The following is a 17086-nucleotide window of genomic DNA, read 5'->3' as shown; positions in this document are numbered from 1 at the left end:
TCCAGTAATTGAAATCTCATAAATTCTATGTGGTACCTGCTCTCTATGTTCACAAGCCATTCAAATTAAACAGCTACAGTTCTAAGGACTGTGAGCAATTTTTTTAATATAAAAAAAAGCTTTTTTGCTTGCATTTTTTTTAAAATGTGAAAGACCAAAATAGCACTTGGTATCACTTATGACCAAAAAGGCACTTGGTATCACTTTATAATTTGTGAGGTCAAAGAAATGATTTACAAGCTAAAGAAAAGTAAATCAACAGTAATAGCACTGGTGGGTCCCATCAAATATTTTCAATCATTCTACATTTCCTTTTGCAACACAATCACCTCCAAATTATTTTATGTTATTTACAGACTTATGATGAGTTCCAGCTAGAACATCAAATCTAAGTTCTGTTCCTCAAAGTGATGTTGACATGCATTCTTCCACTTCTTGTGTCAGCAGAAAAGTATAGCAATAACATTTAGATTTATATACTGCTTCATACCGTGTTTCACCCAAAATAAGACAGGGTCTTATTTTCTTTTGACCCCCGAAATAAGTGCTTGGCCTTATTTTTGGAGAGGTCTTATTATTTTTGAGGTGCAGGAGGCAAGCGTGGTCACCTCATGGCTGCTGCTGTGTTGCAATATTTTTGGGGAGGTCTTGTTTTTTTTGGGAGGTCTTATTTTTTCGCATGTGCTCAAAAGCCCGATTATAAATCCGGGGAGGTCTTATTTTCAGGGAAACAGGGTAGTGCTTTACAGCACTCTCTAAACTGTTTATAGAGTCAGCATATTTCCCCCAACAAAGTAAGTTCATAAAAACTGCATTGCCCCTGTGGCCAAACTTAATGTACTTAGCAAGGAGGCTGACATATGATGATTTTCGGACAAACTTAATGGGCAGTTTTAGGACAGCAGTTGGTGGATTCCCTCAAGTTTTATTCATTTATTTTATTAAATTTGTTTTCCATCCATCTCATTGCAAAGTGACTCTGTCATTACCTGTCAGTGGCAAAAACAACCACTGGTTGTGTGTGCTGAAGGGTTAACAGTTAGATGGCTGTCTGGGACAGAGTGTTTGACTGACAAAAAGCTATTTTACTCAGCCTGTTAGTTGGGTTATTTATGAATATGGCTCTTGAACACTTCTGAAAGAGATCAAGACTGTTAATTTAAACAACAGTTTGGTAATCTTCTGGAAGAACGCCAAACCCATGCCTAAAACATCAACCTAGCTGAGAGGGCAGTTGCTTGCTGAGGGGCAGACGCTGAAGTGAGTGGGAGTACACTGGCGGAGCCCTGTGCCAGGCCTTGTGCTCTAAACTTGAAAGCCATGTTTAAGAAAACTCACTTAGCACTCTTTCAAAGCAGTGCTTGTCCATGAAAAAGTTTGTTTAAAAGCGTTCATGAAAATCAATTGTTCAGGATCCTACACTCTAAACCAGGGGTGTCAAACTCGATTTCATTGAGGGCATCATCAAAGTTGTGTTTGACCTTGGGGGAGGCAGGGGGGCATGGTCATCTTGAGAACAATCATGTCAGGGGTACCTATGGTGGCACAAGTGCCTTGCCAGTGAAAACGGCAAGAGCTCCATTTTCACTGGCAGAGGCACCATGGGCCGGTGCGCTGTTTCCAGGGCGGCCCTGCAGGCCAGATCTAAGCACCCTGCAGGCTGGATCCTGCCCGTGGGCCTTGAGTTTGACATCCCTGCTCTAAATTAAAATATGGAGGATAGTATGGAGGATCTACCGAGGTGTCCAGTATCTATTGGAAGCTGGGTAGATCCCAGTTCCTGACCAATATCATTAACTACATTGTCAGTGAAGAATTGAAGATGGTGTCCTTACTCAAAATTGTGTTCCCAAGGAAAACAGCACTTTAAAACTGGAACAGCTAAACATAAATTTAATCTGCTTCTCTGGCAGGCTGGGGATGAGGCCAAAGTGTCTTTTAAAAATGGCCATCTCTATGCTGTAAGTTAAAAGGATGGGAAGAGGAATCCAAAGCTGAAAATACTTTGTGCCCAATACAGAAAAAGAAGCTTCATAAACTTCAGAGAACTATCAATCTCTGTAGCATGTTATGAGAAAGGTTCATTAATGAGAATGCATGCAGTTAAGCTAAGCAGGGGGTAATGACACTCACCCAAACCTACAACTGGGGGTCAAGTACAATATGTCAATAAAAGTTGCTGAGAAAATGGTTTCTTTTCACCTAAGAGCCTTACCTTTGTTAAACACCATTGCTTCCTAGATTGCTGTTATCAATTATTTACCCCAAATGCTACTGAGCTCTAGCCTAATTTTATATTTCTGGATCATCTTACCAGAGTCCTGAACATCCTACAAAGTAACATGATCTTTTCTTGACATAAGAGCATACACTATGCTTGACTGTTTCTCTTAAACTATTGTTCCATAACTATTTCTGGTTTTCATGGGATGCTCTGCTGAACATCCATAAAAAATGTCTTCTGAGATCTTGATACATATACCTTCTGTCCTTTGCAAACAACCACATGCCTTACTCGTGTTTTTCTTGGCACTTCTGTTTCCTCAGCAACAACAGTAATTGAAGTCTTTGCTTTCTCTCTTAGCTATCTCTTTCACCAGGACAGTTTTGGTGTATACCTAATTCTTAAGCTGAAATTTTCAGTTTAGAAATAGCAGCGTTGCATTATTTTAAATAATGGTATTTCAAAAGAGTTCTATTACAGACTAACAAAAAGAAAGGCACTTGATTAAACGTGCATAGAAGAGAGAAATGCATTTCTGTGATATATTCTCACCTTTCTCTGCACACAAAAGCATTAAATGTTCTCCCATCATCAGAAATATCACTATATTATTAATATGGTACTTCTGTCAGGCGTCCAAATGCAAGATGATTTTAATAACACCTGTCACTTTCCCTTCCTTCTTGGTCTGTCAGGCATAATCCTACATTAGAATGAGATGTTCTAAGAGGAATTAAATTCTCTAATCAAATAGAATCAACTATGGTGCCAACAAGATATACAGAATGCATCAAAATATCCCTACTGCTGCTTGTGACCTCTATAATAAGCAGGAAGATAGTTATCAAGACTGCTCTGTAGCCTTTTCTAATTTTGATGTGACAGATTAAACCCTATTTTTCTTAGGATACTGGTGTAGGAGCATTAAGTAGTTTTGAACTGAACTCATTATAAAATCATAGCAATGAATTATATATCAATATTCAGTCCCATATTCACTGATTCTAGATATAATCTAAATCAAAATTGATACTTTTACAAAAAAAAAGTACTAGTTTCAAGTGCATTTATTAGCTTTTCTTGTAAATAGAATGGGTTTTTTTCTTGAGTTTTGCCATCCAATTATGGGAAGCTGATGTGGGATCTTTATTTGTTGGTTGGATACACTTTTAGAATACAGGTATGCTGTATTTTACCTGCAGCAAATGATGCCATGCTTAATATCTTGCGTGCTTATGTAATGTGTTAACCTTTGCTTATGCTAGTTATTCATGATATACTTTTGTAATTGATTAAGTACTGAGGGCTCTTTGGGCAGTGATTGAATTTAGAAGGTATAAACAAAAGATAATAAATAAAACAATGCTTGTAGTCAATCGAATGGATAATAAATCTCATTGAAAAAAATAAAAACATTGAATAGATAATTTAAGCTCTAAAGTGTATTTTAAGAATATCTAATTAAATATAAGCAAATATATTCTTTATAAAGTCTGTCTAGCAAGTTCTCTTTGATAGCTCTGGATTATCTTCCACTCATGCTTGATTCCATTGCGTCTAGGATGCTGGAAACTGTGGTATCAGGCAGAAAAATCTCTGGGGCACTATGACCTTTCTTTTTCACAGTGTGAGGATGTTTATTCTTTAGCCCCAGTAGCTTATCAAAAGCTAAAAGGAAGCTCACACTGTGGGAATCCATCTGGCTGCACAAGGATTAATCTGTGAAAAAGCTCATTTGGCTACCATTCAGCTCATAATGCTCCGTTTAAAGAGAAAGAGGGAAGGAAAGAGGCATTAAGGCCCACAAGAAACATCCCAGAACACAATGCAACTGGTTCTAGAACTCGTAGAGCCAAAAGTATTAGAAACTGTCCTCTGAGTTAGTAGATGGAATTCTACTGTGATGGAGACACTTGCGCATCTGGTTGCCAGATAAGGTCGCATTAACAGGTGAAACTGTGGTTACATGCAGTCATGGAAGATGCTTCAATATATTGTGCTTGGTTTTCCTCTTCTCTTGTGCAGTGTTTGCCTGTTGGCTTTCGTTTTGTGCAGCAGAGACCTTCATCACATGTCCCTCCTCTTGCAAGTGCAACAGTGGTACCCTGGAAGTGGACTGTAGTGGTTTAGGCCTTTCATCTATCCCCTTGGACATTCCAACTAGTACCAGGACCTTCCTCTTCCTTAACAATCAACTCAGCACCTTGTCAGAACAAGCTTTTTCCAATCTTTCTGCTCTCCAGAGGCTGGATCTTTCTAACAATTTCTTAGATCAACTTCCTGAGAATGTTTTCAGGGACCTAGTTAATCTTACTGAACTACAGCTGAGGAATAACAGCATCAGAAGTTTGGACAAAGATCTTCTGCAGAACACTGTTCTTTTGCATCAGTTGGATCTCTCCATTAATGGACTTGCTCAAATCCCCTCGGGCATTTTTGATGACTTGCCTTCTCTTCGCTGGCTTTCCCTCCGAACAAACCGCCTGCAGAATTTGGACAGGGTAACTTTTGAGCCATTAATCAGCCTGCAACAATTACACGTGGGAGACAATCCCTGGGAATGTGACTGTAATCTGAGAGATTTTAAATATTGGATGGAATGGTTCTCTTATCGAGGTAGGTACCATTAAAGATTTGTCTAAATTGAGGATTATTCTTTGCTGCTTTACTATGGATTACCAGAAAGAAAAAATAGTTAGACGCGGTTGGTTCAAATTTCAGATCTTGGATTAGGATAGTCACAGTGCATAATTTGACTTTGTTAATGACATTGTAGTGTTTTGTAGTTGGATTAGGCAGGTATATTTGCTTAGCCAAAGCCATTCAGCTTTCTGGGAGTGAGTTTATTTTCAATGGGTCAAGGTATTCATTTCAACCATTCTGCAGTTTCTAACCATACTGTTGCAAATACAGAAGAACTGAACAAAAATCAATGCTTGGATTGATTTGAACTTCTGAGACAACAATCTAGTTTTACCACTTGTATGCAAGAGGCTTGAAGCGAAACTTATTCTTGGATTATTTAATAGAGAGTCACTGCTTCAATAGGACCTGACACTGGTCACCCGTAAGCATTTAGATACCCTATCTTTAAAATGGATCAACAGCAGGGGTGAAATGCTACCAGTTCGGACCAGTTCGCCTGAACTGGTAGTAAAAAAATGCTACCAGTTCAGTTGAACTGGTAGTTCCGACGATCAGCTGTGCGACAGTCAGCTGTGCCATGCGAAATTACGCGGTAGTGCATGTGGGGCGCATGCGCGTGAAGCGAAGCAAAGCGAACCGGTAGCAGACTTCAGAGCATTTCAACCCTGATCAACAGTGCATAACTGGATGGTCACTAATGTTTTAACTGATGATTTGACTAAATTAGTTGAGAATGTTATTAATATTTCTGGCGGGAAATATTAAGTGTTTGCTAATGGTACTGCCAAGTATTCTTTTGGAGACATGTTTATTGGCTTCCCTTTTAAAAACTGATATCAATAATTAGTATTCAAATTTTCTGAGTCACTTTGGAAGCCTGTTTTACCAGAATACAAATTTATGTGGCAAACTCCTCACATTGCACTGTAGAAAGTTAGATCTTTCTACTGATTATTGTCCACTGGTTGCCAATTTCTATATAGACTGACTGTAACTTTTATAAGTGCTCAAAATTCATTTCTATCTATATAAAGATTTCACTTTAGTTCTGGAGTTCTTGAGTGGACAGAGACCCTGTCATTTTAATTGTGATAATGTTGTCATTAATAGTCCTCCTAATAAAGCCCAATTACCTTAGTGACAGCTCACATCTTGATTTTTCAAATCAAAAGTTGGAGAGAGCCACTTTACCCATCTAGTTCGCCCGTCTGGTCATAGTACAATCAGGATTTAACATTCTTAATCAATGTTTATCTAGCACCTGCTCGAACTTAACCAGTGAAACTCATAACGTGTCTAAGTAATTGGGCACTTTCTTTCATAGCATGTTCTAGAATGTTTGCAGTGGCTGCGGCTGCTACAACGTTATGTTTATTACTTTTTATTTACCTTTTAATTGTTTTTAGAAGTTTTGGCTATTTAAGTTTATTGTTACGCACTTAAACATGAGGGAAAACCCAGCTTAAAGTGCGAGGTTTTCAAAAAGCTTTTTGCTTTAATAATTGCTTCACCATCCTGACTTCCTTGATATGCTAATTCAGTTACTATTTAGATAAGCAACTGCAGGCCACTCCAATATTGAAATATTCAGCCACAACAATTCCACTGAAACGCATTGTTACGCTGAACCCAATATTGTCTCACATGAGGGTAGGGAACTAAGCTTTTTTTCTTTCTCTCTTATGGGATAGGAGGAAAGATAGACCAGCTGGCATGTACTTTGCCTAAGGAGCTGCGGGGGAAGGATATGCGCTTGGTACCCATGGAGATGTTTAACTACTGTTCCCAGCTGGAGGATGAGAACAGCTCTACTGTGCTGGACAATATTGGTCCTCCTTGCACTAAGGGAAGCCAAACTGCTCCCAAACCCAAAACAAGTCCTGAAACAGAAGAGGAGCCCAGTGTGGGTTGCCCCCAGAAGCAAAAGCCACGGCCCATCAGTGTGCGTCGAGCCATTGGCACAGTCATCATTGCTGGGGTAGTTTGTGGCATTGTGTGTATCATGATGGTGGTGGCGGCAGCCTATGGATGTATCTATGCATCTCTCATGGCTAAGTACCATCGAGAGCTGAAGAAGAGGCAGCCGTTAATGGGTGACACAGAGGGAGAGCACGAGGAACAAAAACAGATCTCCTCTGTGGCCTGAATCTTCTTGGAAATTTGGAAAAGCGGAATAGGATACAGCCAAGACTTAAGAATACTTCCTTCCAGGTGAGCAGATGGACTGTGCCATTGGTCCAATTAATAAAATGTGTTTATGAGTTCAGGACACCTGGCTCTAGGTTCATGCTCACTTTCCTTTGTTCTCATGGAACTCCAGGTGAATAAAAGATGTCTTCTCTTTGCACCAGACTTCCCATTAATGGTCACATCTTGGGAAGGTCAGCCAAACAAGCATCTTTGTTTGATTTCCTGGTTTTTTAAAAAATATTTATTTGTTTGTCTTTTGCAAATACCCATTGCCTCACAGAGTCTTTGGCACTCAAAAACATTTGTTAACGTGTCTAAACTCCCCCCGTGTGGTATCACTCATGTTATTGTACAATTATTTATTTACTTTAGCTATGCTAAAGAAATCTAGTTCACAAACACTGCAGGCTCATAGGCCTGTACAGTAATTGAATCCACCCTAGCCAATGGAAATCTAATCTTCCTCTTTCAACACTAGAAACAAAGAATGTTTAGATGTACCATCATCAACGTAACAAAGAAGCAAATGTGTATATTAACATATGCTTGTTACCTATACGATTATCCACACTTCTGTCCACATCTTTCTTTGCATATCATCAGTATGTAATTGTGGAGAGTTAAAAAAAATATGCCTCCTAACTCCCCATTCAGCTTTTTAATTTTCTGATAGCTAAAATGAAGAGCAATGTAAAGCATCTGCAGAAGAATGGATCGCGTCACTCCTATTAAAAGATCAGTCTTTAGAAAAGGCCCTGAGCCTCATCTGGTTGATCGAAAACCAAGCTTGAAATGTGTTAGAAAGGATCAGTGGTAGGATTCGAATAATTTAAGAACCGGTTCTCTGCCCTCATGATTTCTTCCAACAACCAGTTCACCAAACTGCTCAGAAACTTAACAATCGGTTCTCCCCGAAGGGGTGCGAATTGGCTGAATCCCACCACTGGAAAGGATGTAATTCTGAAAATGGTTGGCCCCTTCATGCTAAAACTGTCCAACTGTATCAGTTGCATCCATGTCTACACTGTACTAAGAATCCTCATAGGACTTCTTGCGGAAATATATGGATAGTGCAACTAATGTTCTGATCAGGTTTTTGCATAAATTATATTCAGTCACCCAGACAACACCTTGAAGCACACATGCACACACTCCCGTGCACACACACATGTGAACATATGAATTCTCATCTTAGGTATTTTTTTCTCAAGCAAACATTGCATCACATTAGCCTTATTTTTCTTTAAACTGGTTGGCAGCAGGGAGAGAAAAACCAGCCTAAGGACTCATGTTATATTACTGAAAGTGGGATAAAATGCAGTCTCCAGAGGAAAGCACTCATTGCCATGGTAACCTGCTCTAGGCCGTCACAGCGGGCATTCCTGGGATAAGAAGATGACACAAGAGGTCGGTGCAGCCACAGTTTTTGTGGATATTGTGATCCTGGCAGTCACGGAGTAGCTGAACAGGTGGCCCAGATTCTGAGGTTTATCTCCTGCAACTGAGAAGCAGAACCTGGCTGGGCAAGGAACAGGCCACCTTCCTTCTCCCTTGTTTTGTTTATGCGATGCCTTTGGCAGCAGCAGCTTCTGTTTGTGAATGGAAGAATTTCTCACTTAAAAAAGAAAACAAATCGCCCCACATCATCTGTCAGCAGCAGTCACACTGGGATAAACTTAAAGAGTCCAATGTGGGAGTAGAAAAGCCGTTTTTGTTCCATTAGCAGAGAAGCACTGGATTCAAAGAGAGAATCATTTTCATGTAGGGATGACACAGGTGGTAGGGAAAAATATATATAATCACGTGGAACGTTTCCTGGAGGATTTGGCTGTGGCATCTGACATAATGTGCAAAAAGCCAACATCTAGGCCAAAAGCAAATGTTAAGAATGAAAAAAAAAACTTTTTCTCACACAATGAACTATGTAAGTACTATAGTTCTTCCAAGGAACAAGCTCCACTTCTGTTTTATTTCAGTCTGATGGAACAAAACTAAACAACCGAAGACACTAAGCAATGACTTTAGCTCTATTGCTTCCACCACATTTATTTATGCCCAGGATTTCAAAACTAGCAATGAACCTGCTAGCTACACAACGTCAACCTTACTCTCTCTATACTGTAGTTTCCCCAAAGGAAACCTAACCTCTGCAATTGACTAGACAGCACAATATACTTGAAATGGAACATACCAGAGCTGTATCTTTTTTAAAAAAAAAACCTCTATTTTATTTGTAAGAAATAATGATGACATGATTGCACAAACAAACCGTATTTGCATTTGTGTTTAGGAAATAAGAAAAGCTGGGCAATAAAAATTACAATAGTAAGAGTGGGGGGGGGGAATCCATTTTCTTTCTGACCCCTATTCTTATCTTTGACATTATCATTTATTGCATTCTTTTTGTCGTGTTGGGACGTCAGTTACAAATCTTAGTCTATGTTCTGATTTCTTACTAATATGGGGAAGGGTTGGCCCTGACATTTCCAGATTTGTGGTTTTCTATTTATATTTAGAAGCTTGTATTTGAAAAGGTGAAATAAGTGAAAGAGAGACGAAAAAAAGATGGATGGATATTGAGTTAGTCCCAAAGACACTGGAGTTGTTTGGAAGTACAATGAGGTACAAAACATTTAGGGAATGGAGAATGCAATAATCCTACCTGAGAAGAGTCCTCATTATATATATATTGGGAAACTGTGCCTTCAGCTATGATTGGAAGGACCGTAGATTAAAATATTTAGCATTCTTGTTCTGATGTCCAGGAACTTCTATGAACTTTCACATGATACACAGTGTCTTGCATCTCATCAACTTCCTATTGTACAGTCTGTATTCTATGTATCCACAGCCTATATTGTGAATATAGGGATTTATAACATCTTTTTTTCTTGTACTGCTGCTATTAATATGAAATGTGACTAGATGCAGTGCAAAGAACTCAGAAAAAAGGTTGTACCAAATTGACATGCAAACAGTTTTCAGATCTGCTGTTGGAGTAGAACTCGAAGGATAAGTAGAGCCGAGCCTATATACCCTTCTTTGTATGCATGTAACCAGAGTACCTATGCATAAGATCAAAATAATACAAGATATACATGGCAGTGCAATGTACATTAGGGAAACTGTTCCATCCCGTGATATAATATCATAGTTAGAATTTGTAATATGCAAACCCATAGAATATTTTCCCCAAATGATATAAAGTATGCAGCATTACTGCTACAGGTTCTAATATGACAAATATCCCTAATAATTTTAATGGGACTTAATTATTCAGCTATTCATTCTAGTAGTGTCACTGAAGCTTCTTTGTTGGTTACAAGTAGAATTGTTTAACAAAAGAGATGAAACTAAAAGAATCCCAATCAAAATTGGAAGATGATTAAAAACGTGGGGAAAAAAGGGAAATTAATAATACGTGTGCATATATCACACATGGGGGGGGGGGAACTTGCATGCATCCAATTTAAACAGAAATTTCTTCATCACCTGTGAAGACTTCCTAGATATGATCTGGGGCTATTAGGTACAGCCAGAACCCTTTCAACATTAACAAAAAATGGTTCTTGGTAGTTGTCAAGAAGCCATATTGAAGGACAATCAAACTATATTAGTAAATGTGGCATAAACATGCATTGTGCTTTCTGGGGATGAAATGTCAGTAGAGAATTCAAGGGGAATAAAAATCCTTTTGTGAGAGTCAGAATAATTCAGGATGGCACACATCCTGGAGAAAGGGGCAGAATGGTTAGACAGATGGCACATACAATCCTTTTCCTTTCTGTTAAAAGTTTAAAGAAAATAAATTTTTAAAGGGAAAAAAAACAGCTGAACGTAAATTATATTTCTGGCTTGTTGTTTTAGAAGATAAATAAAGAATGTATTTTCTTACAAAACATGCCTCTTGTTTTAAATTCTCTACTGTGTGGCGAAGAAATTAAGAGCTCTGAAAATTTCCTGCAGTAATGCCGCAAAAAGGAAAGATTTCTCCAATGTCCACATGGATGTCTCTAAATACACAATAAATTGAAGAGATTGCACCCGAGGTTAAGCAATCATTTATTAGGACCCAGATTGTTGGGGGAAATATGCTGACTTTGTAAACAGCTTAGAGAGGACTGTAAAGTACTACGAAGTAATATATACATCTAAGTCAGTGGGTCTCAACCTTCCTAATGCCGTGACCCTTTAACGCAGTTCTTCATGTTGTGGTGACCCCCAACCATAAAATTATTTTATGTTTGCCGTATTTTTTCAAAAATATGTGTTTTCCGATGGTCTTAGGCGACCCCTGTGAAAGGGTCATTCGACCCCCAAAGGGGTCCCGACCCACAGGTTGAGAACCACTGGTCTAAGTGCTATTGCTATTAGGGGTGTTAGATTATGCTGCCACAAGCAAGAGGGAACCTATTTTTGCAAAAATGATAAGACTATTTACTTGTGGTATGAAGCATGTGGTATGAACATGACAGTGACGTGCGGTGAGGTTTATGACTGGTGAGGCACTGACACAGTGCTGGGTTTCAAATATTTTTAGACTTGTGGACTTCAACTCCCAGAATTCCACAGCCAGGCATGCTCAGTTCCAATTTAAAGCGACAGCATTTGTTTTTCTCCTTTGCTCCTTCTTTCTTTTTCTTTTTCTTCTCCTTCCCCTCCTTCCTCCCTCTCTCCCTTCCTCCCCCTCTCTCAAACACACACACACACACACACACACACACACACACACAGACAGAAGTTGGATTGGACTATCTCTCCTACCCCTTCCCTCTCTCACTCACTCTCAAACAACCCCCCCACACACATAAAAGTTGGATTGGATATCTTTTCCAGTGGCTTGAAAGCAGCTCCTCTGCCATCCCCCCCCCCCATTCCCCTGCTGCCTTTCCCAAACACCTCTACCATTGCAAATGCAGCCTGTCTGGGTGGGAAATGCCTGGAACACAATAAAGCCCACCCACCACCTCCTGCTGGCAGGCTGGGGTGAGAGGAGAGGCAGAGAAGCTGGAGGGGAGCCAAGCCGAGCCTTCCAAAAGAAAGAGGCTGGGGGGAAGTGTGTGTACTACAGCATGGCTCTTTGCCTGGCTTCCTGCCTCCTCCTGTGGTCTCCTCAGTGCTCACTTGTGCTCTCCCTCCCCAAGTGTAGTTTGATTTGGCTCTTTGCCTGGCTTCCTGCCTCCTCCTGTGGTCTCCTCAGTGCTCACTTGTGCTCTCCCTCCCCAAGTGTAGTTTGATTTGGCTCTTTGCCTGGCTTCCTGCCTCCTCCTGTGGTCTCCTCAGTGCTCACTTGTGCTCTCCCTCCCCAAGTGTAGTTTGATTGCAGGTGGAGCCACGTTGCCTTTTCAAACTTGTAATCAGTGAAGCTGGGCTAGATTTTTATATAGTTTTATCCAGCTGTGTGTGTGTGAGAGAGAAATGAATGGGGGCCTGGGGAGGAAGTCACTACACTTGGGGAGGGAGAGCACCAGTGAGGTTAAGCAGAGTCATCCACGGTGAGGCAGCAACTAGCTCAGCTTTTTCCTTTTACTTTTTTTTTTCATGATGAGAGTGGTGAGGCTATGCCTCACTTGCCTCACCTGACTGCACGTCACTGGAACATGAAGCATGCTGCCTGAAAGGCGTGATTGTCCTAAGAAGTAGACTTATACAGGTATAAGAAGCACACACCAGCAGAAGGGACCCATCCCTACCTGTCCAATTAGGCTATGTGACATCATGGCATTCTTTTTTTTTAAAAAAAAAGATAATTCTCTGACACCAAAGAGTCATAGAATGTAAGACTTGGAAGGTATCCTAAAAATAATATTAAATGCTCTTCATCCAGTGCAGGAATTCACTACTACGGCAACTCTGTCAGGTAGTCATCCGCCCCTCTTAAAATACCTCCAGCAAAGGAGAAACCTTCACACTCAGTCTGATCTGTTGTTGCAGAACTCTGATCATTAGGGTTTCTTGAGCCTAGTCACTGTCTCCTCGTTGTAATTTAAATCCATTGCTTCCATCCTATCTTCTAGAACAGTGATGGCGAACCGTTTTGGCACTGAGTGCCCAAACCAGAATGTGCGTGCGTGTGCCAGAGCCCCAAAAACTCAAAGACCAGCTGGCCGGTCCACATGTGCGTGTCAGCCAGCCGGTCTTCTGGTTTTCAGCACGTGCATGCACACCAGGCAGCTGCTCTTCGCATGCGCCAGAGCCCCGAAAACTCAAAGACCAGGTGGTCAGTGCGCATGTGTGTGCCGGAAACCCGAAGACCAAGGAGCGACAGTGCGCGTGCCCACAGAGAGGCTCTGCGTGCCACCTCTGGCATGTGTGCCAAAGATTCGCCATCAAAGTTCTAGAACAACTCTGAGCACTTCTGTTCTATCTTCTAGACACAATGGCTTTTCCATTACTTGAAAACAACTATCGTATCTCCCTAAGGTTGTCTCTTTTCCAGACTAAACATACTCCAGACTCCAACTTTTATTGTTCTTCTTCTAAGACTCTTATCACCATGCCTGTTCTTCCTTGGAGATATTCCCATTTGTCAACGCCATTTCTAAATATGGTTTAAACCTGGATGCACTATGATGTGGCCTGATCAACGCAGAGCAAAGAGGAACTATGAGTCCTCTTGATTTTGATGCTTTTGTGATGCTGTTAGGTTTGCATTTGCTTTTTTATTGCAGCTGTGACACATTGGTTAACACTCAGTTTGACCCTTTTCACATATGCTATTGCCCAATATGGTTCCCCTCATTCCACACTCATGCCTTAGATCAGCGATGGCGAACCTTTTTTGGCTTGCGTGCCACAAGTGGGGGGAGCGCAGGGGGGTCGTGTGCGGGCGTGCCGCACCCATAATGAAATGTGCGACCCCCCCAGTGCGCATGCACGCCCAACGCGCGACCCCTCATTTTTACATGCTTTTTTCGCCCTCCCCAGGCTCCAGAGACTTTATAGGAGCCTGGGGAGGGCAAAAAGAGCCTCCCCTGCCCCCCCGGAGGCCCTCCGGAGGCTTTAGGGACCGTCCGGAGGCTTCCCTGAAGCCTTCGGAGCGCTCAAAAGGATCCTCCGAGCAAACTGGAAGTGACTTCTGGGTTGCTCGGAGGGTCGTTTTAAGTGCTCCGAAGGCATCAGGGAAGCCTCCGGACGGTCCCTGAAGCCTCCGGAGGCCCTCTGGGAGGGCGGGGGAGGCTCTTTTCACCCTCCCCAGGCTCCTATAAAGCCTCTGGATCCTGGGGAGGGCGAAAAATGGCTTTTAAAAAGGTGAACTCAGCTGGCCAGCGGGCGCATGCATGCTGGCCAGCTGACAGGGCCTCGCGTGCCCTGACAAATGGCTCCGCGTGCCACCTGTGGCACGCGTGCCATAGGTTCGCCAACACTGCCTTAGATATTTCCTACTCAGGTGTAAGTTTTTTGCATTGAAATTCATCTTGCTGGTTTCTGCCTATTATTTCAACTTGTCAGAGTCCTCCTGGCTGTCGATAAACCTGTCGTGGATGTCGTTCTTGATAAACCGATGCTAGTTTCTACAGGAAATGTTTTCTTTTCAACTGCCCAGAAACTAATTGCTTCATAAATTATTTAAAAGTTTTGACCAGAATTGATGTTAAAGTAACCAGCTAGTTGTCACTTAGGTCCTCTTTCCCAGCTTTTTGAAAATAGGGGCAACCTTGCATGCCAAAACAACTAGATAAAGAGACAGGTTTTCCCCTCGTGCCATCACTCTGCTGAATTCTCACAGCACTGTCTTTTGTCTACAGATATTTACATATGCAGTAAGGCTGTATTGCTATTATCTTTTCCATCTTTCCTCCTATTGGTATATTATGATGATATTACTTTGTTGTTTGTATGTATACTGAGAACTCACGCACCAGAGATAAACTCCTTGCTTGTCCAATCATACTTTGCCAATAAAGAACTCCTCTCCTCTCCTCCCCTCCCCCCCTCTCCTCTCCTCTCTCCCCTCCCCTCTCCTCTCCTCCCCTCCCCTCCCCTCCTCTCTCCCCTCTCCTTAGCTTAGCCTAGCCTAGCCTATTATACACTACCCTATTCTATTATACCCTGCCCTGCCCTACCCTATTCATTTACCCTTTTCCAATCCTCTAGCACTATGCCTGTCCTTCATGATTCCTCACTGAAGAGACTCTTAAAATGATATCTGCAAACTCTTTCAAGTCTCTTGCATGTAAACGCTCTGATCTTGGAGATGTAAGTGATGTACTGTAATCAGCTGTTCCATTATTTCCTTCTACTGAAATTCTTGGATCTCGATATGTATACACTTTTTTCACAGATAATGTCATTCCTCCTCCTGTCTTGCCTAACTTATTCCTTTAAATATATCATGCCCTTCCCATCCTAGCAGTTGATTTGTGAGTTTTATGGCACCAGATTTCAATATTGATGGATAAATTATATTTGCCTTCCTGCATTAAGACTTCTATGTTTTTCTTGTCTCTCTCTCTCTCCCCCCCCCACTGTATACCTGTGGTGGTGCACCCATGGCACGCATGCCAGACGTGGCACACAGCATCCTCTCTGTGGGCATGAGCGCCATCTCCAGCTGCTCTTCTGGTTTTTGGTGGTCTTCATGTGCGCCAGAGGACCAAAAACCTGAAGATCAGGTGACCGGCACGTGCATGCGCAGCGGCCAGCTGGTCTTTGGGTTTCCGGTGCTCCGGCACATGCACACGCATGCACTCCGCTTTGGGAACTTGGTGCCAAAACGTTTCGCCATCAGTGCTCTACATATTGTACAGAAACACTGAGACCCCAGAGACACATTACTTGATTTAATTCATCTTGTACTAATATGTCCATTATTGGATACTTTCACATTTTGCATCCCCTCCCACCCCAGTCTCAGATCAGCTCTTAGCATTACACTTTTTTCCTATTTTGTTTTTGTTTTCTCCACCGTTCATATAACACAGTTCAAAGCTCTTTGGATTAAGCTTGCAAGGTGCTTTCCAAATACAGTTTACCCAGTTCTCATGGGGGGTAGCTCATCTCCTACTTCATCTTGGAAAGAGTATCATAGAAACAAAAATTCAAACTATTCCTGTTAGCATCCTAATTTGGTAGCCAATTGTTATCTCCCAGTATTCTTTTCTCTTTCTGGGACAAATCTTTTGATGGAAATAAAGATGTACTCCCATCTTCTAATCCTTGCAGTGCCTTCAAGGCTGTGCCTGGCCAAATTATTTATTTCCACATGGATCGGTAGAAAGGAATAATTATCAGTGGGTATAGTCCTGGGAGCCTTCCCATCAAATTCTGCATATATGCCCCAGGAGGACAGCACATTTCTTTGAAAAGCCAACTAATTGCTCATTCATATATTTCTGCATGGCTCTCCGGAGGAAGGACCCATTTCAGCCAAAATGAAAACACAGCTGCTCTTTCAGGTGCTTCATCTAGAACATCTGTCACTGCAGCTTTGCCCAAGCTTAGCCCACTGGTGTCTTCTTCTTCCTTTGGGAAAGGCACATACTGGCCAAATTATAACTGTATTTTTCACACTGCTGAAAAGCATTCAGGATTTTGCCGTCTTGTTTGTGACGACCTTCCAATATTTAAAGACTGATGTCAGATCTTCCTCCAGGCTAAATATATGGAAGTTCCTTCAGCCTTTCCTTGAACGTTTGCTTTCTATATAGCCAACTACAATATTAACAGAGTTGGAAGGGACCTTGTAGGTCATCTAGTCCAACCCCCTACCCAAGCAGGAGACCCTACGCCACTTCTCATAAATGGCAGCCCAGTCTCTTCTTAAAAGCCTCCAGTGATGAAGCTCCCACAACTTACGAAGGAAAGCTGTTCCATGGGTAATCAACCCATGGAACAGCTTTTCTTCGTAAATTGTGGGAGCTTCATCACTGGAGGCTTTTAAGAAGAGACTGGGCTGCCATTTATCTAAATGGTTCTCACTGTCTGAAAATTTCCCCTTATTTCTAGGTTGAATCTCTCCTTGATTAGTTTCCATCCATTATTTCTTGTCTGGCCTTCAGGTGCTTTGGAGAATAGCTCCCTCTT

At 41.5% G+C, this 17086-nt stretch overlaps 2 protein-coding genes across 2 annotated transcripts in view; one reads left to right on the top strand and one right to left on the bottom strand.

Moving 5' to 3' along the window:
• The window catches only part of LRTM2 (leucine rich repeats and transmembrane domains 2), a 30067-nt gene extending 21883 nt beyond the window's left edge, over positions 1-8184 (top strand). Inside the window, exons 3-4 of the mRNA XM_081957272.1 lie at positions 4250-4840; positions 6562-8184. Coding sequence (XP_081813398.1) covers positions 4250-4840; positions 6562-7016 — 1046 coding nt within the window. The 3' untranslated portion in view covers positions 7017-8184. The remainder of the gene's footprint in view (positions 1-4249; positions 4841-6561) is intronic.
• The window catches only part of CACNA2D4 (calcium voltage-gated channel auxiliary subunit alpha2delta 4), a gene marked incomplete at both ends in the record, with an annotated part of 173230 nt that overhangs the window by 63772 nt on the left and 92372 nt on the right, over positions 1-17086 (bottom strand). The window lies entirely within an intron of this gene.

This window comes from Natrix helvetica (assembly GCF_964273705.1).
Source record: "Natrix helvetica genome assembly, chromosome: 6".
NCBI lineage: Eukaryota > Metazoa > Chordata > Lepidosauria > Squamata > Natricidae > Natrix > Natrix helvetica.
Note: the sequence above shows the minus strand (reverse complement) of the source record. Positions and strands in the feature narration are given on the sequence as shown.